At 58.0% G+C, this 19,438-nt stretch overlaps 3 protein-coding genes across 4 annotated transcripts; all 3 read right to left on the minus strand.

Annotated features, from left to right (window-relative positions):
- Positions 1 to 74: 74 nt before the first annotated feature.
- Positions 75 to 5,495, minus strand: NEIL1 (nei like DNA glycosylase 1). 2 transcript variants are annotated; one of them, XM_069866971.1, is made up of 9 exons: positions 5,061 to 5,495; positions 3,655 to 3,774; positions 3,408 to 3,486; positions 2,271 to 2,370; positions 1,995 to 2,119; positions 1,482 to 1,509; positions 963 to 1,045; positions 599 to 797; positions 75 to 423 (listed from the first exon to the last, which is right to left on the minus strand). In XM_069866971.1, the coding sequence occupies exons 1-9, from the start codon at positions 5,486 to 5,488 to the stop codon at positions 410 to 412; spliced, it is 1,176 nt and encodes a 391-aa protein (XP_069723072.1). In that variant the 5' UTR covers positions 5,489 to 5,495; the 3' UTR covers positions 75 to 409. The 2 variants fall into 2 exon arrangements, with proteins under 2 accessions (XP_069723072.1, XP_069723071.1); XM_069866970.1 differs by having other exon boundaries at positions 75 to 429.
- A 1,119-nt stretch (positions 5,496 to 6,614) lies between these two features.
- COMMD4 (COMM domain containing 4) lies at positions 6,615 to 9,024 on the minus strand. Its single transcript, XM_069866506.1, has 8 exons — positions 8,979 to 9,024; positions 8,824 to 8,895; positions 8,658 to 8,723; positions 8,206 to 8,245; positions 8,006 to 8,125; positions 7,711 to 7,791; positions 7,452 to 7,628; positions 6,615 to 6,812 (listed from the first exon to the last, which is right to left on the minus strand). Exons 1-8 carry the CDS (start codon positions 8,979 to 8,981, stop codon positions 6,772 to 6,774), a joined length of 600 nt encoding a protein of 199 aa, XP_069722607.1. The 5' UTR covers positions 8,982 to 9,024; the 3' UTR covers positions 6,615 to 6,771.
- Positions 9,025 to 12,227: 3,203 nt separating this feature from the next.
- Positions 12,228 to 19,059, minus strand: LOC138725813 (mucin-1-like). The gene is made up of 13 exons (XM_069867041.1): positions 18,999 to 19,059; positions 16,864 to 18,302; positions 16,623 to 16,684; positions 16,214 to 16,368; positions 15,004 to 15,107; positions 14,787 to 14,845; positions 14,386 to 14,522; positions 14,186 to 14,310; positions 13,895 to 13,953; positions 13,420 to 13,574; positions 12,904 to 13,013; positions 12,653 to 12,775; positions 12,228 to 12,443 (listed from the first exon to the last, which is right to left on the minus strand). Exons 1-13 carry the CDS (start codon positions 19,057 to 19,059, stop codon positions 12,396 to 12,398), a joined length of 2,637 nt encoding a protein of 878 aa, XP_069723142.1. The 3' UTR covers positions 12,228 to 12,395.
- Positions 19,060 to 19,438: the final 379 nt, after the last annotated feature.

A 19,438-nucleotide genomic window follows, 5' to 3' on the forward strand; every position in this document is an offset into this window, starting at 1 on the left:
CCCATCTAGGGGAGAGGATGGGGTGCAGGGGTGTTATCCTTAGCGCAGAAAAGGTGTGCGCAGCAATTTCTACACAAAATACTTTATTAGTCAGCTAAAAAGAGCAATCCAGGCAACAGCCAGGAAGGGGAGAGGGGAAGGAAGAGGGAATGCAGTTTTAGGTGGAGGGAGAGGTCAGAGGCCAGCAGAGTGTGGGGCCTGTGGCCCTTATCCCCCTCAGCTGCCTAGGGACAGCAGAGGGATGCTGGATAAACCAGCCCCAGCACCTGGTCCAGCTTTTCCTTCCCAGAACGTGGAGGCAGCAAGCAGGCGTGAGCACAGACAGAGCAGCCCTGTTTCTCCCCAGTGTTAACCCAGGCAGCCTCCCCGAGATGTTAGTAGCCCTCAGGAGGAGGGCAGCTCACGGCACTCACACAGCAGGGGCTGCTCCTGCAAGAGGAAGAGAGAAACAAGAAGTTAAGAGGGTGAGGGAGTGCCTGATTCCACCCTGTGAACCCCTACTAGCTTTTCTCCTGCCCTTTAGCATTCCCCTGACAGGAGGGAGTGCTCCCACAGCCCTAGCATCGTATTTGAAAGCCAGAGGGACTGCCAGCCTCACCTTTGCCCCTGCGGGCAGTTGTCCGGCAGCTTCTTTTGGCATTGACTGGCACCTCAGGCTCAGATGAGGCTGGAACAGCAGTTGCTTTCTGCCTTGCACGAGCACGTCCCTTCCTCGGCCTTTCAGCCTCCTCCTTTGCAGCTGGCTTTGGGGGTTTCGCTGCAGCTCCGGAACGCCGTTTCGAGGCACGCGTTGTGACCTGGGTGGGCATCAGAGCCAGAGCTCAGCAGCAGAAAAGTGCTTGGACCACCAGCTGATAAGAAACTCGAGTTCATTGTGAATCCCAGAGCAGCCTGAGGAGGGCGGGGGGAACAGGAGAACCTCTAGACCCAGCAGGAGCTGCATCAGTGACAACATTGCTTACCTTGGGGGTCAGTGCCTCGGGATCTGCCTTCAGCGCCTCGGGATCTGCCTTCAGCCGAGTGCGCTTCTTGCGGGACGCCTGCCCTGTGTGAGGAGACGTGGCCAGGTCAGGTGGAGCAAGAAGGGCAGAGCACCTGCACCTCAGGACAGGCTGTGGCACAGCGGCCTCTTAGGGATGGGGTCCTGGATAATGTGTGAGCTGAGCACTGAGGAACTGGCGCTAGGGTGGAGGAATGGCTCAAGAGGACTCCTCCCTCCCAGCCCCATGGAGAGCACAGCAGCAGCCCTTCCCGCTCCCAGCCTGGCAGGTGAGGAAGGGGACCCTGGAAAAGTCCCCTGCGGATACAACAGCAGTGCCCTGTGCGCTGGTGGGAAGCCTTGGGGCTAGTGGGCTCTGTCCTCCAGTGCCACCGGCTGTCACAGGCCCCTGGGCGCCCCAGCTAGAGGGGTTTGCTCCTGCCTTTGCCCACGGGCTGGCTTCCCAGGCTCCAGCCCACCCGGGGCAAGAGCAGACACTCACCTTTGGGAGCCATGGGACCAGGCTCTCCCTGCAAGGAAGGCGACAGAGGGTTGGCTGGAGCAGTCATTCTGCTGGCAGCAGAATCCATGCCCCTTCTCCACCCTGCAGACAGGGCAATGATAGGGAATAGACCACATTTCCCAGAGAAGCTGGGCTTGCTCTGCCTGCCCTGTGCCTCGAGACCTGTCCTGTCAGCCCCTGCTCCTTCTGCAAAGCCCCACCACGGCACCTCACTTGGATATGGGGCACAGGAGAGGGGAACCGGGCTGACAGCCCACCCAAGCCCCCATTCCCACCATCAACCCCTCTGCTCCAGGCTGCCTCCCATCCCATGGCCACCAGATGGAGGGTGTCACCCTCACATCCAGCCATCACAGCCGTCTGTCGGAGAGGGGTGCCCCCAGTGACACAGCGTAATGGTGGGAGGTCTTGAAAAGCAGGAAATGAGCTGGTGTCTCCTGGGAGGAGCATTCACGGGGCATCCAGCCCCAGGCAGCGACCCCAGACTCCTACCTGGAACCATATGGTCCTGCCATTGCGGTCACGCAGGGAGTTCATGCCAGGCACCATGTAACACTGCAGCCAATTCTTGAAAGCAGCGTAGTTATCCAAGTGATCCGGCTCAAGGAAGTTTTTCTCTGCAAAGGGATGGACAGAAGTAGAGTGGAAGCAGTGACCATGGTGCTGGGGTGCCCTCCCAAGCCTTCTGCTTGCTGGGAATGCAAAGCCCAGGCCTCCTCACCAGCCCCAGCCATCCCTATTCCCCAGCTCCCTGTCCTATCACCTCACCCATTGCGATGACCTCCATGGGCACGGTGTGGCACAGCTCCAGGAGATCCGGGTTGTCCCGCTTCAGCTTCAGCTTCTTGCTCAGTGTCAGGGAGGCATTCTGCAAGGGTGGAGAAGAGGAGGGAGGTCACCAGCAGCCACTCTGCCCTCATTGGGGTCTCTCCTCCCTAACAGCAGCCAAATTCCACATCTCCTGCCTTCTGGAGGACGAGCTGCCACATTCCCCACCAGCTGCTAGCCCTGAGCTCACCCCATTGTAAGCTTTGAACAGCACATTAGCACCCAAGAACACAAACACTTTGTAAAAATGGCTCTAGAATCATACTGTTTTTATCCTACTTTAAAACAGCCACATCCTCTCCCCCAGGGGATCAAGATCAGCCTGCAGCCTTCCCCGGAAATCTGACACATGCAAAGTGTTTCCCTCAGAGACTTCTTGGAGGCAGAAGGCAGGTGCTGTTGGGCAGCAGTGTGGCACGCAGACACGTGCCGAGGGAGCTGTCACAGCTCGCCAGCCCAGCCACGTGTGAACATGAGCAAGAGGCATGAGGTTACAGAATTGCTTTGCCCCATTTCCCACTCCATTGGAGGGGCAAACATGCTCAGACATGGGTGTTTACAGCAAAGGATGGCAACATGCTGGAGGAGAACGATCCCATGCAGCAAGAGGTATAGTTGTGAAGGGAAAATGCCTGCTGTTGGGTTGGGAAGGACTTGGAGCAACAAATACTCCCAACAGCAGAGTGGGCAGAAGCTGCACGAGCTCTACAAGGACCTTGTGACAATGTTCCACCCCATCAGAGCGAGGAGACAAGCCTGACCTGAAACTGGCCCCAAACAAGCCCGAAACAGCAGCCCCAAACCAGAGCTTCGTGCCCAGCTAAGCCCAAAGCAGAGCCCAAGCCGGCTGAGCCCAGGCTGGGGGCTGGAAGCAAACTGAACTACCTCCACCACTACTGAACCCAAACCCGAATCAGGAACGCTTCTCAGCTCAGCCCAACTCCCTGCACAGAAGGCAAGAGGATCCCAGGAGCTGCCAAGACATCCCTGCAGGGACACAGGCTGATAAAATCCCTGGGATGGTCTCTGTCTGGAAATCTGCCCCTTCCTGAGCCTACACCACCAGTCATTCCCCACCTTCTTTCTCCGCGCCTGCTCCTGATCCTTCAGGGCCTCCAGCACGGTCCGAGCCTTTTCAAAGGGAGGGATCTTCAACCTGAGAGAGTCCATCTGTGACACAGCAGCATGAACTCTAGCTTCCGTCACTTGCCCATGTCTACGGGGCAGGAGGCCCACCCAGCTTAGCCGAGGAGCCGTCAAGCCCCAGCAAACTCATGGTGATCAAACCTCCACAGCAGAGCAGTTGTGGCTCAGCGCACCTTACCTGTACAGGATCTCAGCGCGGAGATAATTCCCAATGCCATTGAAAAACTTCTGGTTCAAGAGGGCCTCGCAGATAGGCTTGTCAAAAGCCTTGTCGTCTAGATTCTTCAGCACGTTCTCCCTATGAGAAAGCACGGAACATTCGGAAGGTTCATGGGAAAAACACTCATAGAATGGTTTGGGTTAGAAGGGACCTCAAAGCCCATCCAGTTTCACCCCCTGCTATGGGCCTGGACACCTCCCACCGCATCAGGCTGCTCCAAGCCCCATCCAACCTGGCCCTGAACGCTTCTTGGGCAGGGGGGGCAGCGACTTTCTCAACCGCCAGCACCCCAAGCCCTTGTGAAACCCAGCTGGAGGCCAGTGACAAGTAGGGTTCCCCAGGGCTCAGGGCTGCGTCCAGCCCTGTTCAATGTCTTTATCAATGACCTGGATGAAGGCATCGAGTGCACCCTTAGCAAGTTTGCGGATGACACTAAGCTGGGTGGAAGTGTCGATCTGCTGGAGGGTCAGGAGGCTCCAAAGGGATCTGGACAGGCTGGACCGCTGGGCTGAGACCAATGGCAGGAGGTTTAACAAGGCCAAATGCTGGGTCCTGCACTTGGGGCACAACAACCCTGTGCAGCTACAGACTAGGAGAAGTCTGTCTAGAAAGCTGCCTGGAGGAGAGGGACCTGGGGGTGTTGGTTGACAGCGACTGAACATGAGCCAGCAGGGGCTCAGGTGGCCAAGAAGGCCAATGGCATCTTGGCTTGGATCAGAAACGGCGTGACCAGCAGGTCCAGGGAGGTTCTTCTCCCTCTGGACTCGGCACTGGTGAGACCGCTCCTCGAATCCTGTGTTCAGTCCTGGGCCGCTCACCACAAGAAGAATGTTGAGGCTCTGGAGCGAGTCCAGAGAAGAGCAACAAAGCTGGTGAAGGGGCTGGAGAACAGGCCTTATGAGGAACGGCTGAGAGAGCTGGGGGTGTTTAGCCTGGGGAAGAGGAGGCTGAGGGGAGACCTCATTGCTCTCTCCAACTACCTGAAGGGAGGTTGTGGAGAGGAGGGAGCTGGGCTCTTCTCCCAAGTGACAGGGGACAGGACGAGAGGGAATGGCCTCCAGGGGGGGCCACCAGGGAATGGCCATTCCAGGGAATGGCCACCAGGGGAGGTTTAGGCTGGACATTAGGAAAAAATTTTTCACAGAAAGGGTCATTGGGCACTGGCAGAGGCTGCCCAGGGAGGTGGTTGAGTCACCTTCCCTGGAGGTGTTTAAGGGACGGGTGGACGAGGTGCTAAGGGACATGGTTTAGTGTTTGATAGGAATGGTTGGACTCGATGATCCGGTGGGTCTCTTCCAACCTGGTGATTCTATGATTCAAGGCTGCTCCATTTTCTGTGCGGAAGCGGAGCGGGAAGGGCTCACCTGAAGTCCCGGTACTCGGTGATGACACAGGGCCCGCGGCCGGGCTGCCAGTGCGGCCCGAGCCGCCACGACCCGAAGCGGCGGGGATCGACGAAGCAGAGAGCGCGGGGCGGGAGCTCCCGGGTGCGCAGGACGAGGTGGGCATGGCGGGGGGGGCTGGCGGCGGGGCACAGCCGGAACGAGCCCGTCATGCCGAAACGGAACACGAGGTGCAGGGCGGCGTCGGCGGCGTCGGGCCCGCTCGGGGCCAGCGTGAGCCGCAGCTCCTTGCCCCGCGCCGCCGCGCGCACGGCGAACGCCTCGCTGCTCAAGGGCACGGCGGGGCCGCGGGCCACGGCCGAGCGCGTCACGGGGCCCGAGAACAGCAGCCCGGCGCACCGCGCGTTGATGTAGCGGCAGGCGAGGTGCAGCTCGGGGCACTCGGGCATCGCGGCGGCTCCGAGAAGCCAAGACACCGCTCCCCACCCCGCCGCCCGCCGCAACGGCCGCGGGGCACGCCGGGAGCTGGCGTCAAGCCACACCCCTGACGCTACGCGCGCCGCAGTGCATGCCGGGAGGTGTAGTCCCGCTAGTCCCTCGCCGCCGTTAGTCGCCGCCGGGCCGCAAAGCTTGTTGGGAACTGTAGTCTCGCCGCGCGGACCGCAGTGCACGCCGGGACGCCCCCGCCCGCTTCCCCTGAGCCAGCAGTGACCCAGGTGGCCAAGAAGGCCAATGGCATCTTGGCTTGGATCAGAAACAGCGTGGCCAGCAGGTCCAGGGAGGTTCTTCTCCCTCTGGACTCAGCACTGGTGAGACCGCTCCTCGAATCCTGTGTTCAGTTCTGGGCCCCTCACCACAAGAAGGATGTTGAGGCTCTGGAGCGAGTCCAGAGAAGAGCAACAAAGCTGGTGAGGGGGCTGGAGAACAGGCCTTATGAGGAACGGCTGAGAGAGCTGGGGGTGTTTAGCCTGGAGAAGAGGAGGCTGAGGGGAGACCTCATTGCTCTCTCCAACTACCTGAAAGGAGGCTGTGGGGAGGAGGGAGCTGGGCTCTTCTCCCAGGTGACAGGGGACAGGACAAGAGGAAATGGCCTCAAGCTCCACCAGGGGAGATTTAGGCTGAACATTAGGAAAAAAAAATTCACAGAAAGGGTCATTGGGCACTGGCAGAGGCTGCCCAGGGAGGGTGTTAAGTCACCTTCCCTGGAGGTGTTTAAGGGACGGGTGGACGAGGTGCTGAGGGACATGGGTTAGTGTTTGATGGGAATGGTTGGACTCGATGATCCGGTGGGTCTCTTCCAACCCGGTGATGCCAGGATTCATTAGCACGGGAGGGAGGCGCAAAGCATGCCGGGAGCTGTAGTCCGGCTATGCCGTATCCCACACCCCTGCGGGCCGCAGTGCGTGCCGGGAGCCGTAGTCCTGCCGCGCCCCCGCCCCTTCCCATTGGCTGCGCGTGCCGCAACGCACGCTGGGAACTGTAGTCCTGTCCCTCCCCCTCGGCTGCCCGTGCCGCGGTGCACGCAGGGAGTTGTAGTCCGTCCTGCAGGCACGAACACACACGCACTGCTCGGCGCGGCCACCGCTGCCTTTATTGGCGCTTTATTGGGCCCCGGCAGCCTCACCCGCTGCTGCGGGAGGCGGGGCAGGGAGAGCTGCCCCCCCGCTGTCCTGTCCCCAGGGCCAGGGTCCTGCCCCACGGTCCGTTGCCTGCGAACCCTTCTCGCGGCCCCTCAGAGGAGGGTGTTCATCAGGGCCTGGGCCTGCTTCAGCTCTGAGGAGGGAGGGAGGAGCGGTGCGGGAGCTATTGGTGCTGCAGCATCTCCCTGGCATCTCCCAGCACTCCCACAACCACTCCCAGCATCCATCCCAGCAGCCTCACCTGCACCCTAAGCACACACCTCCCCCAGGCATCTCCCACAGCATCCCCTTAGCACCCCCGCAATATCCCACCCCACATCCCTGCCACCATCCCCCCTTGCATCCTTCAACATCCCCTCCAGCATCTCCCAGCTTCCCCCTCCAAAATTTCCTCCCTAGCATCCATCCCAGCACTACCCCCAGAATTCCCCCAACACCATCACTCCCTCCAGCCTCCCCCACCGACTCCCCCTGCATTGTCCCACATCCCCCCCTGCACTCTCCCAACAACCCCCATCTACCTCAGCATCCCCTCCTTGCATCCTGCCCTATATCCCTCATCTTCCCCACAGCATTCCCTGCCCCCCCCAGCACCCATCCCAGCATCTCCCACCTTTCCCCCACAGCATTCCCTGCGCCCCCCAGCATCCATCCCAGCATCTCCCACCTTTCCCCCACAGCACCCCCATCACAACCCCATCAGCACCCCCTAATGTCCCCCCCAGTACCCCTCAGGCCGGGAATCCCCGCTGACATCCCTCCTTGTCCCCACCTGCCAGCAGCACCCTGAACTTCTCAGCCGAGAGGACCATGGGCACGGCGGCCGTCTCTCCGTGCTCTCCATCCCGCAGGTTAAAGGTCAGGTGGACGAGGGGCTCGTTGACCTCCCGCAGCTCGCTGGAGCTGAGGGTGAAGTCCACGCGCCAGCACACCGAGCCCAGCCGGCTCACTGGAGTGGGTGAGCAGTGTCAGCACCTCGGGGTGCTCAGCCAGGGCACCCAACCCCGCCGCACCACCAAAACCGCACTCACGTCTCAGGCTGCAGGCTCTCAGCCTGTCCTGGAGGGAGCTCTGCTTCTCCTCGTAGGATCGGCACAGCCCGCTGGCGTGCTCTGCCCAGGGCAAGACACAAGATAAGACAAGACAACCACCCCCTCACACCGGCTCTGCTACCACCAGACCCCGGCAGAGCACCCGGAGGAGCCCGCGGGGACGGATGGTGCAGAAGGGATAGGATGGAGCACATGAAAAAGGCAGTGCCAGCTCAGGGCTGGCGCATCCCACTGCATCTGGCCCGCGGTGGCACCCCGAGGGTTGTCCCCACACCTTTGGGCAGCCCCAGCTGCTGCAGCTCGCTCGACAAGGACTCGCTGTCCACGTTGTGCTTGGCGGCACTGGAGAGGATGAAGCCAAGGACGGCGATGGTCGCTTTCACGTCCCCTGACTCTGTGGGCAGGATGGAGGGTGAGCTCTGCTACCGTGGGAAGTCACCACCTGCCAGGTCACCCCCTGTCCCCGGAGCTCACCTAACTTGGCATCTGAAGTCAGCTTCAGGATCTTCTCATACTGTGGGAGAGGAGCACAGGGCCATCAAGGTAGACGGCAGGTACCGCCAACCACCACATCAACATCAACAATCCCCACCTTAGCATCAACACCTAACCCTCAGTGTCCACACCAGCTGGGAGCGATCTCAACCCCGTGGCTCCCGTGAAGAACCTGGCTGTCGGCTGGGTTGTTAATTATGTCATTAAATAACACGCAGGGACACTTCCCACTGGATCAGGTTGCTCAGAGCCCCATCCAACCTGGCCTTGAACACCTCCAGGGATGGGGCAGCCACCGCTTTTCTGGACAACCTGGGCCAGTGCCTCCCCACGGGACAATATTTCCTCCTAAGATCCGCTCTGCTCTGCTGTGGGCTATGGGATGGCAGCTGTGTCCGTGCTGCCCTGCGTGGCGCGGGGGTCCCACTCACCTCCATGGGGTCCCCCAGCAGGTCCCGCAGCACCTGGGCGCAGATCAGCTTCAGCTTCACCGAGGACTGCGGGGGCACAGGGTTGGGGGGGGGGGGGTCAGCACCGCTCCCGGGGGTCCCGGGGGATGGAAAAGGGGGTTGTCCCGGGGGGATGCGCGCACTTAACGATTTTGGCCAGGGTGCTGATCTCGGCCAGGACCCAGTCGGGGCAGTCCAGGTCCCCGCAGAAGCGGAACCGCTGCGGGACAAGGCGGGGTCAGAGCCCGCAGCGGCCCCGCCGCGCCCCCCGCCCCGCTCCCCGCATCCCACCCCCCTCCCCACCATCTCGCCGCCGCTCCCGGCGCTGCCGCCGCCTCCTCCGCGACCCGGAACAGATCGGGAGGGGCGGGCAGGGCTCCGCTCCGCCCCGACACAGCACGGATCCCTCCTCCCCGCAGCCCCGGGACCCCTCGGTCCCGCTCCGCCACCCCACGGCACGGCAGCTCCCGGTGTCCCCTCTCCGCCCGGGGATGCTCCAGCCCGGCAGCTCCCGGTGTCCCCTCTCCGCCCGGGGATGCTCCAGCCCTGCAGCTCCCGGTGTCCCCTCTCCGCCCGGGGATGCTCCAGCCCGGCAGCGCCCGGTGTCCCCTCTCCGCCCGGGGATGCTCCAGCCCGGCAGCTCCCCAGGCCCTGTGGTGGGCACAGGGTGAGGGATGCTCTTGGCTGTTCAGCTCCTGCTAATTCGTAGAATCCCTAGGCTGGAAAAGACCTTTGAGCTCATTGAGCCAAACCGGACCTGTCCACTACTAAATCATACCCCTAAGCACTTGATCTACCCCTCTTTTAAACAACTCCAGGGATGGTGATCCTACCACCTCCCTAGGCAGCCTCTGCCAGCGTCCGAGAAGCCTTTCAGTGAAGAATTTTTTTCCTAATTTCCAATCTGAACTTCCCCGGGCGCATCTTGAGGCCTTTCCCTCTTGTCCTAAATTGCAATATTTAGGGGTTTTTTTCAGCCCATCACTGGTCCTGCTCTGCTCAAGGACACTCCAGCCCCTCAGCATTTGGGCTCCAGGCATGCATTGTTATAATTGAGTTAACAACACAAAGTCCAAACGTGGATCAATTTACTATTTATTTAGATGGGAAAGCAAAAGCAGCGCTGGGCGGCCGGGGAGTCGCAGCTCCACCAAGGCTCGCAAAGTTAGGTAAGCTGAGCGACCCCTTTTATCCCCTCCCAAGTTCGTTCAGCGTCTTTGCAGATGCCCCCGCTTCCTCTAGGGTACATGCAATCTCCATATGGCCAGATAATAAATTAGCTAAGCTTACAGAGTTGTCTCAGTTCAGCAGTCTTCAAGGTTGTAGTCCCGTTTCTCATCAAACGGTTCCTAACTCCTCTTCCTCCTTATCTCTGGGCCATTTGTTCCTTAATTGCACAAGGCCGCATTCTTTGAGCTGGCTAATCAACGTCTGCTGGGGCCCAAGGAGATCTGTTGCTCTTAACTCTTGCTTCAGGAGGTTTCAGAAGGCTCGGTTATAAATTCAGTAGATACTTAACTTTTAGCATTTAGTTAAGATAGCATTGTGGCTTTGTCTTTCTTACCAAACAAGATGTTCCTGTGCTCTGAAACAGAAAGATCGCTGCTCCTTTAGTTGGCTTGATCAGCAAATTACTTTCTGTTACTCATTACATGCATCATCTCAGCTCCAGATGCTGCATGCTCTGGGAGGAGGTTCTTCAGCTGAAGGAACCTCATGGATACTCCTCACTCGCACTAATTGTCCCCTGGGCTTGTGGCAACTCCAGCAACTTCAGCCCTGACCAACAGACGCTCCAGCCCAGCTTCATGTTGGTTCCCGATGCTGTACTCCCCTTGTAGGAGATGCTCCTGCTTCTCCCAGCTCCAGCTCATTTCAGCTCTGGCTAATTGCAGCAATTTGGGCTTTTCTCCAGCTCCCAGCACAGGGCTGTGGCAGGGACCAGGCAAAGGGGTCACTGCTGATGGGACCTCAGGGACAGTATGGGGTCCAAAGCCATTGGGCAGGGACCCAGGAGCTGCCACAGACCCCCTGTCCAGCAGCCTCACCGTGTCATTTCTAGATGGAGCAGGGAATTTTATTTTCTCTCTGTCTTGTTTTTCATCTTTGTGATGGTTTGTTTTTTCCAGGCTGGCTCTCACGCTCACTCAGCCCAGTTGTTGGGATTCCCCCTGTTGCGGCTCTCATGCCGCAGGTTGGCAGGTTCCTGCCTGTGGCTCTAGGTAAGCGTCACTTCTAGAAACCCAGCATTTAAAAAGAATTCTAAGGAATCGCCTATTTTTCTTGTTTTTCTTCTCCTCTTAAGTACAGTAGAACCGGTCTGGTTGGGCTTTGGGTTACACTTATGACTCTTCACACACGTGCTGGGGTTAGGTGACAGCTAGGAGAGGCAATGAGTCAGTTCTGGGGAAGCTCTTGATTTGCAAAGCCAGCCCTACAGATTTGAGTTGACAAGCAGCAGTGGTGGCTGGTTTCAGTCACCCCAGCTCTGATTTTCTAGAGCTCTGAGGATGTAAACAAGTTTTCCCCCCTCCCCCAAGGAACTGGCTGCTTGTGGGTCATTTCCAGGCAGGAGCTGGCAGGGAAAGGGGGAACTTGAGGAGCACGAAGCTGGTTCCTTGTCTGGCTGAGTTTAGTCTCTCCCACCCTTAAAAGGGAGCAGGACAACCCAGCACACTCCTGCCAGCAGCATCCAGGGAGACCTTAGAGAAGCCTCCTGTACTGAAAGGGGCTCCAGGAAAGCTAGGGAGGGGCTCTTGCTCAGGGAGTGCAGGGATAGGATAAGGGGGAACAGTTTTAAGCTGAAAGAGGGGAGATGGAGATGAGATCTTGGGAAGAAATGTCACTGCCCCCTCCCTGGAGGTGTTCAAGGCCAGGCTGGATGGGGCTTTGAGCACCCTCATTCAGTGGGAGGTGTCCCTGTCCCTGCCACAGAGGGTGGGTCTGGGTGGGCTTTAAAGTCCCTTCCAACCCAACCCTTTTATGAGTCTAACATTCACCTTTTGAAGTGAGGCTCTTTATGGAGAACCAGGTTTCTGCCTCCATGCAAAGCCAAGGCCTCCCTCACCAGGGACAAGCACGCAGCAAGGAGAAAAAAAAAGCACAAGTTTTTAGTACAAAACCTTTGTCTGGTAGTTAAGCAGGCAGCAGTAACAGCCGCAGCTGTTGGGGACAGGGGAAGCACCCAGATCAAGGACAGGAAGGGCTCCTTACCCAGAGAGCTCAATTCCCCCAGCCCAAAGAGGGATTCATTTCCTTGGCCTCTTATCCCCCAGCACTGGTAAGTAGTTAGTCAAGAGCTAGAGAATTTCAAGCTTAGCTTAATGCCAGGTGCAGCAGTAGCCCACAGCTTGGGCTGCTCAAAGCCAGGCCTGCAGAGGAAGAGCTTGCAGCTCTCACCAAGCCTGGGGGTAAAGCATAAACCACACGTTGCCTGGCACCTGCCCAGCGCAGCTCGTACCACCAGGACCTTAACCTGGGTGGAGGGGAGCCCGGGGCAGAACTCGCCACCACCCAGACAGCAGAAGCAGAGCCTGGGCACAGCTAGGTTTGACATTCTAGAAATGGTTTATTCAAGTTCAAGATACAAAGTTATTCCTTTATCTACCTGCATCCTTCTCAGGGAGCGTTCGGCAGCTGCAGCCGGCTGAGCAGCTTCTCAGCATCTCTCCCCTGACAGCCCCTCTGCAGGCTACCTCCCTCCATCAGCTGCATCTTCTCTCAAGATGTAGAGGCATCTTCCCACCGTCTACAATCATCCTCAGTGCCCTGCAGGTGAGAGGGTGAGAAGCTGCTGTGCCCACCTCCAGTAAGAAGTGAGGTCTCCTTCCCTCCTGGGGGTCTCCAACTCCTGGCATTGCCCAGAACCATCACCAGTTACAACAGGGACCTGTGACCATCAGAAACACCAGCTGTGCTTGAAGGGTACAGCTTTGAGGCACAGAAAGCTAGTTTAAGGGGCTGGAGAGGCCACTTGCCTGTTCAGACGATGCCCAGAACCCTCGATTAGTCATTTCCAGGGTCTGAGTCCCCACTTCAGGGTCTCTTCTGTCCCAGAGGACTGTCATGTCCTGCCAGCCAAGCCTCTTGGTCCTCATATACTAGAGAGGAGAGCGTGCAAGCTGCAGCAGTGCCTGGCCCCGTGCTATTCCCCTCCCACAGGGACCAGGGCTTCATTGCCCCAGCTTGTTTCTGTCCACCCCAGCAGACAGACAGACATCTCCCTTACCACCAGCAGGATGATAGGAACAGTGATGATGCAGAGACCGCACACAACCACGATGGCCACACCGTACTCTGGAAAGCCTGGTTCAGGCAGAGGTGGCTCCAGGGTGTCCTCTGGAGGGGAGAACAATGGTTAGCAAAACCTCCAGGATACAGCAGCAGCCACCCACCCTCCTCTGGGACACAGCAAGCAGCATGGAGGATGCCACTGCCATCTATTTGACACCCTTCCATGCCCTTTCCAGACAATAAGGCAATGCATCCCTCCTGTCCTCTGCCAGCCTGCAGCAGATGGGTCTCTCCAGCTCCAAACCCCCAAGGCTGTGCAGAGGGACAAGGGATGTTTGTTACTAGAGGCAAGTGTTCCGATCATCCATTGCAAGCTGGTCACCCCACCAACCACAACGCTTTGCCTCCCTTTGCACAAGAGATCTGGACAGAGCTGGTTATGAATCACACTGCAAGCACGGAGCCACGTGCTGGTGAAACTCATGTTCCCACAGCCCAAAGGGAAGCTTACCTCCCACAGCGAGAGAGTAGGGGTCCACCTGGAAGCCTGAGCCAGCCAAAGCCTTGTTTGGCCCAACTGAGAGCACGAGTGCCTCCAAAACTTCCAGGCTGGTCAGAGCAGGGTGCTGGAAGACCACATCCCCATGGCAGATCAAGGAGCCAGGCCTGCAGACAGGGTTGGGATGAGCTCCAGCAGCTGCAAAATCCCACTGCGATCCCACAGCCGCATGCTAGGAAGTAGTCTCTGCACTCAGGGAGGCACTGGGTTTACATCTGCTCTTTGGGATGGAAGGGACATCCCTGGGGACCTGGCAGGTCGCTTCTGAGACAGTGGGTAAGTGCTCAGCCTCAGCTGCCTGCTGCAAACCCTTCTATGGTTGAGAAGATACACCAGCAACCATGATCTGTTGGCTGATTGACCTCCCTGGATCCACGCACACTTGGCTCCACCCTCCTGCCCAGGCAAATCCTCTGCCTCTACTCACAAGAATCCTCTTATCACCACTTGCAGGAAGCTCCTGTGGTCCCTCAGGGCTCTCACCACCTGGAAAAGAGGTTTTGCTTAGCTTCCCACCAGCCTGTAGGGCATTTCACCCATCAGACCACCACTTCCACAGCCATGATAGAGCTGGGACAGCCACTACAGCAAGCACACAGAGCAGCTGTGGTCCTGCAGCATCTCTACACACTTAGGACAACCCCAAAACAGTGTCTTTGCCTTCAGTGTTCCTCAGCACCCTTGGAGGGCCTGGCCCCCTCCCACCAGCCATGCCTACCACATGACCAAGTTCTCTGGTGAGCTCCTGGTGCTCTATGGTGAATGGATCCAGGAGGTCCTCACTGAAGTGTCTGTTGGTGATGAGGAAGGAGAATGGGTAAACCTGCAGGTGAAGCCTGGCTCCTGAAGAGGCAAGACATGAGCATTAGGTGAGCAGACCTGGCAGCAAGCCCTACCACACACAGGGAGTGTCCTTACCCTCCACTGAGAGGGAGGTCAGGTCCACAGAGAAGTTTGCAAGAGCTGTCAAGGCTTGCAGAACCTCTTCTACATCAGCATGGATGATTGTGTCAAGGTAGACATGTCCAGTGATCTCCAGGTCCCCACTGATGTTTCTAATGGGAGAGGAGAGCTCTAAGCAAAGGCAGGAGAACTGGGACCAGACTGACCAGACACTCCCTTCTGCAGCTCATAACGGTTCAGCCCAGGGAAGGCGCTCAGTTACTGTACATCTCTACCACGCTGCCCATCACCCTCCCAGATGCAGCACAACTCATCCTCCCCGTGTTTGCAGCGTGGCTACTTCACTGCTGAGTGTGCAAAAGGCAGCAAAGGTCATTTAACAAAGAGCCTTGGAGAAGAGCAGTTGTGTTCCGTACCTGAGCCGGGCAATAGTGAAGTTCCTTACATGGTAGAGGGCACTGAGAAGCTGAACCACCTGGAGGAAGAGGAGAAAACAGCTCACTCTGCTCCTGCTTTTAGCAAGCATTACCCCACTATGGAGGCAGGGAAACAGGTGGCCTGTGCCCATTTTCCTGATAGGTCAAGTTCCCAGCACCATCACCCTTTGGAAGAGCCACCAAAGGCTTGGAATACCTCACTGATCAGCCTCTGCAGGGAATCTGTCCCGCTTCTCCCTAGCTGGAAGGCAGTGAGAGAGATTGACAGCTTCTCCGGGTCCAAGTTCTCCAGATTGAAACCTAAAAAAGTTCAGAGGGCAGTTACGCCCGTACCTGCTTCCCCTCCTTCCTTGGCAGACACCAGCCAGCTTGGGCTCATCCTCTGCTGTACACTGAAAGCAGAAGCCAGCGTGGCAGCTGAGACCTGTCCATTCTGGCGGGGGGAAAGGGCTCAGTCTACACCACCTCCTGGGAGAGGCCAAGCAGGTCAAGGAGGGGAAGGCAGGTGGTTTAGCAGAAGCCCTGGACCACACAGGTTCCACTGCTGCAGATGTAGCCTCCAGCATCTTGATAAGTGGCACATTTCAAGTTAGTATGTCTCATAGTGATGTGTGTCTTGAAAAATGCTTTCTTTCCTAAAGGGGGACCGATGAATGGCAAATGTTTGAATTTGTGCCTTGATCTACAACAATTGTCTAAGCTTGCATATCCCATAGTGATGTGTGTCTGGAAGGATGTTTATCTAAAGGTGGGTCAGCTGTGAAAGGAACAGGCATCCCAGGCATCCCGCAAGATAAGATAAGGAAGCCTGAAATCCACACCACCACACAGCGGAAAAGGACTGGTTTTCCCAAAATTTGGGCTGCATCCCCCCTTACTTCTAGTCCTCATCTTTGGGCCTCAAGAGGGGGTCCTCAGACCACCAGATGGATTGTCCGTGCATATAAACATGGTGTGGAGAGATGTTAATGACTCTTCAGAATACCTTTTATGGAGGTGGGGTGATGAAAAATACAGAGATCTATACTATAAATGACACAGTTTCTTGCTTGGGATACGTGGTTTTGGAGGATTGATTCCCCCACGCATCCAGCGCTGCTAATAAAGAACAGCTGCTATGATATATAATAACGACTATCTAGTTGTTATTGAGTTAGTATATCAGAACCTTTGCAGAGCCGCACCTCGCCTCCCACTTTGGTGAGGATTGCCAGAAAGCAAGGGGGTTTGGAAACTCCATCCTTTGAATCAATCTTCAGCTCTAGAGGGGTTTGAGTGGGTCAGGAGAGGGGATGTCAAGTGAAGGTGAAGCCCGAGTTCCAAACTGGGCAGGTTTTGGCTTTGAGAGATGCATAAGGAGGACACTGACAGCAGCCACTGCGCTGCGGGAACTCTCCATGACTTACCGCTGGACTGGACAGATTGTGGCTCCAGTTGCCATCTGAAGGTGCTGTTCCCCCTGCTCGCCTCTGTGATGACTGTCCGGATGAGGTGGGAGTTGGTGGGAGCAGGAACGTCTCCCCGGAAAAGAACCTCCCCTCGCACAACCACAGAGCCATTCCTGGGAGGGAAATGAGGTGATGGGCAGCCCACCTTCTCTTTGGAAGAAGCTTTGGAGCCCCACCATCCCCACATGAACGCCCCATCCACAGAGACATCTCGGGAGGCTTTGTCTGGACCCTCAAACACTTCCAAAAAAGACCCTGGGGTGGGACTTTAGCTCATCCCAAACCGATTTTTCTGAGCAAACCCTTCCCTCCAAGCCAAACCCACTCCCCCTCTGCCTGTTGCCCCAGGGCAGGGCTGTGTACTCACCTGAACTCGAGGACGTTTGCCTGCAGGAAGGTCTCATAGGTGGAGGACAGCATTCGGTTTAGCTGGAAGAAAGAAGCACCTGTTAATGGAGAAGCTTTTGCAAATACCCCTGCATGAAGAGGATGTGCCTGTAGGTGTGAGATGGCTCTACCAGCTGCCAGAGCTGAGGGGAATCCTTCTCAGCTCCTCTCCACCCCACCTAGAACCTCCAGTATCTCCACCGACAAGCTCCTGCACTCACCATCATCATCACTTCTTCCTCCAGTTCCCTGAAGCTCCCTGAAGACCTGTGGCTCAGGGCCTTGGTGTAAGCGATGCCCGAGAGCCGGAACTGCAAGGGCAGCACCCACACGGGGAGAGGATGCGAGAGAGTGGGAAGCCCAGTGGGCTTCACTCCTGGGGAGCCAGCGTTGCCCATCGTCATCATCTCTCCTGGTGTGAAGGTCTCTGCTGCAGCTGTGGGGAAAGGCTTTCCAGCTGCGGAGGGACGCTGGGAGGTGACAGAGTGACCTGGTGTGGGCTGAGCATCAGGCATCCCCTCTGCCGGTGCAGTCAGGGTCTGAGAGCCAAGGGGAGAGCTGGTTGTGGGCACAGCTCCAGTAGAAGTCAGCAGGGAGGATGGAGATGGCGAGCTCATGTGGTGCACAGCCTCAGAGCAAAGCTCTGGAGCATAGTTCTCGGAGCTGGGAGGAGACACAGAGACTGGGCTAGCGCTGGTGGGCCTTGAAGGTCCTGCTGGACCAGCAGTGGATCCTGCTGATGCTGTCCTGGGCTCGCTGTTCCCAGCTGCTTCTTCTATTGACACCTGTCCAGGCTGCACACTCGTCACTGCCACTGTCACAGGCTGGCGTTGCCCTGCAGTGGGTCCATCCTTAGATGCTGTTTTGAGGAAGGGATCTAGATGCAGAGAAGGCCTCTGGGTTGATAACCCCAGGAGAAAGGCATGTGTCACACCTGCAGCTCTTTGAGAGGGGGAAGCCACTGTAGCAGCTCCATCCTTGCAGGGAGCTTGGATCACACCAGGCTCTGGGATGGCAGTGGGGGCTGGCGAGCTCACCTTCATCACAGCAGGACCTGCAGCACTGGGAGCCCTGGTCAGAGCAGGGGAAGGGTGAGCTTTGGTGGGTGTCAGAGTCTGCTCTGTGTGAGAAAAGAGGTCACTTAGCTTCTGTGAAGTGACAGCAGGCCCCCCAGATTCTGCTGCAGGAAGGAAGGGAGGCAGCTCTTGTGGAAAGCTGGCACCACGGGTAGACGCAGCAGCAGGAGGGGATGCCAGGACTGCAGCCAGAAGTTCAGACCTGTTTCCTGGAACCTTGGCCAAGACTGTGCCCACCAGCAGAACATCTTTGCTGTACAGGAAGGTGTCAGCAGGTCGTGTGTCCCAAAGCATCTCCGGTGTCACAGCAGAGGGTGCCCACGCAGCACCAGGACGTGTTTGCGTCAGGCTGGATGTTTGTTCTGATGGCATTGATGAGGGCACCCCTGGAAGAGGCACCAAGTGAGGAGGAGTGTGGTCCTCATCTCCAGATGGCACAGGGCTTGGTCTCACCTCTTTCTGCTGCCCATTGTAGATCCCTGTTGTGGCTCCAGCAACTGAAGCTCCATGCTGAACGTCAGAGAAGCCACTGGCCGTAGATGGATCAGATGCAGACGTGCTGCCGGGAGCCTGCAGGTTGCTGGCTGGGACCAGAGCAGGAGGTTTAGAGCTCACAGCTGGACTGAGAACTGCTCCGCAGCCCATGATCTGATGGTCAGGGGATGCCTTAAGGGCCAACGTCTGATCCCCTCCAGGTTGGTCTGTGGTGCTGTGGCTCTGGGAGGGAGCACCCCTTGGTGTCCACGCTGTCCCTGCAGGTGATGGAGCACGAGGTGGGACACGAGTGCCCCCAGCAACCTCTTCAAGTGAGACCTTCTGGGTGGCCACAGCCTCAAGCAAGGGGCCAGAGGCAGCTGTGGGCAGGGAGGGAAGCTGCCACCACGCTGGGGAGCTGGCAGGGCCCCAGGCATCTGGCTCACCCTGGGTCCCCTCAGACCCCCACCCTGAGCTCCTGGACTCCGCAGTGTCCACTGGCCGCCCGAGGCCACGGGCCAAGGTCACTGCAGGCCCCCATGTTGCTTCATGCGAGCCTGGTCCTGTACCAGGGAGGCTTCCCAGAGCAAGGTGACGCTGGGAGGATCTGGGGTCACCCACGGTCCAGAGAAGCTGAGCTGAGGTAGCAGGCACCCCTGCGCCAAGCCACGGCGCTGGCAAGAGCGTTACAGCCACTCCAGTGCCCAACCCATCTCCAGATCCAGGTGGCCCCTGTCGTGAGGTCTGAGCTGTCAAGGGAGAGGCAGTGGTTGGTATCCCTGAACTCCATCCTTTGGCATCATTACTGGGGATCACATCTCCTTCATCCTCCGAGAAGGAGCCTGTGGTGCGTGTAGATCCCATCATCGCCTCCCCACACTGATGCGTCGCTGGGTACACAAGCGGATTCCCATGTGTTGCCATCAAATCCTCACTTGCCCCTCGCTGGGAGGACTGCAAGCCCAGCCAAGCGTGGGAAGGAGACAGGGAAGCTGGAGGAGCTTGGGACGGAGCAGCCAGAGAGCCCAGGCTGTACAGGAGAGCAGTGGCAGAGACGCAGACAGCCAATACCAAGAAGGCTTTGCACCACAACCTGCCGGCAGCAGCAGCCACCTGGGTAGCAGGACTCAGGGCCACGGCCACAGCCCCTTCCCTCTCACCATGGAGCACTACTCGTGGCTGTAAGGCAGCAATATCCATGGGGTCTGGTGGTCCTACCCCCCAGCTCTGCTTAGGAGAGGCCATG

The sequence above is a fragment of the Phaenicophaeus curvirostris genome, chromosome 12 (genome assembly GCF_032191515.1).
Source record: "Phaenicophaeus curvirostris isolate KB17595 chromosome 12, BPBGC_Pcur_1.0, whole genome shotgun sequence".
Taxonomy (NCBI): Eukaryota; Metazoa; Chordata; class Aves; order Cuculiformes; family Cuculidae; genus Phaenicophaeus; species Phaenicophaeus curvirostris.

What these genes read in the sequence shown, in the direction of transcription:
- NEIL1 (XM_069866970.1), bottom strand. Translation starts at nt 5,488, where the DNA reads ATGCCCGAGTGCCCCGAGCTGCACCTCGCCTGCCGCTACATCAACGCG. An exon ending in GCAGGACCATATGGTTCCAG is followed by an intron (nt 1,510 to 1,994) that starts GTAGGAGTCTGG and finishes CCTTCCTTGCAG; the next exon opens with GGAGAGCCTGGTCCCATGGC. An exon ending in TGGTCCCATGGCTCCCAAAG is followed by an intron (nt 1,046 to 1,481) that starts GTGAGTGTCTGC and finishes CTCCTCACACAG; the next exon opens with GGCAGGCGTCCCGCAAGAAG.
- COMMD4 (XM_069866506.1), bottom strand. An exon ending in TCAGCACCCTGGCCAAAATC is followed by an intron (nt 8,724 to 8,823) that starts GTTAAGTGCGCG and finishes GTGCCCCCGCAG; the next exon opens with TCCTCGGTGAAGCTGAAGCT. An exon ending in TGCTGGGGGACCCCATGGAG is followed by an intron (nt 8,246 to 8,657) that starts GTGAGTGGGACC and finishes CCTCTCCCACAG; the next exon opens with TATGAGAAGATCCTGAAGCT.
- LOC138725813 (XM_069867041.1), bottom strand. Translation starts at nt 19,059, where the DNA reads ATGATGGGATCTACACGCACCACAGGCTCCTTCTCGGAGGATGAAGGA. An exon ending in TTCACTATTGCCCGGCTCAG is followed by an intron (nt 14,523 to 14,786) that starts GTACGGAACACA and finishes CTCTCCCATTAG; the next exon opens with AAACATCAGTGGGGACCTGG. An exon ending in CTACTCTCTCGCTGTGGGAG is followed by an intron (nt 13,014 to 13,419) that starts GTAAGCTTCCCT and finishes TCTCCCCTCCAG; the next exon opens with AGGACACCCTGGAGCCACCT.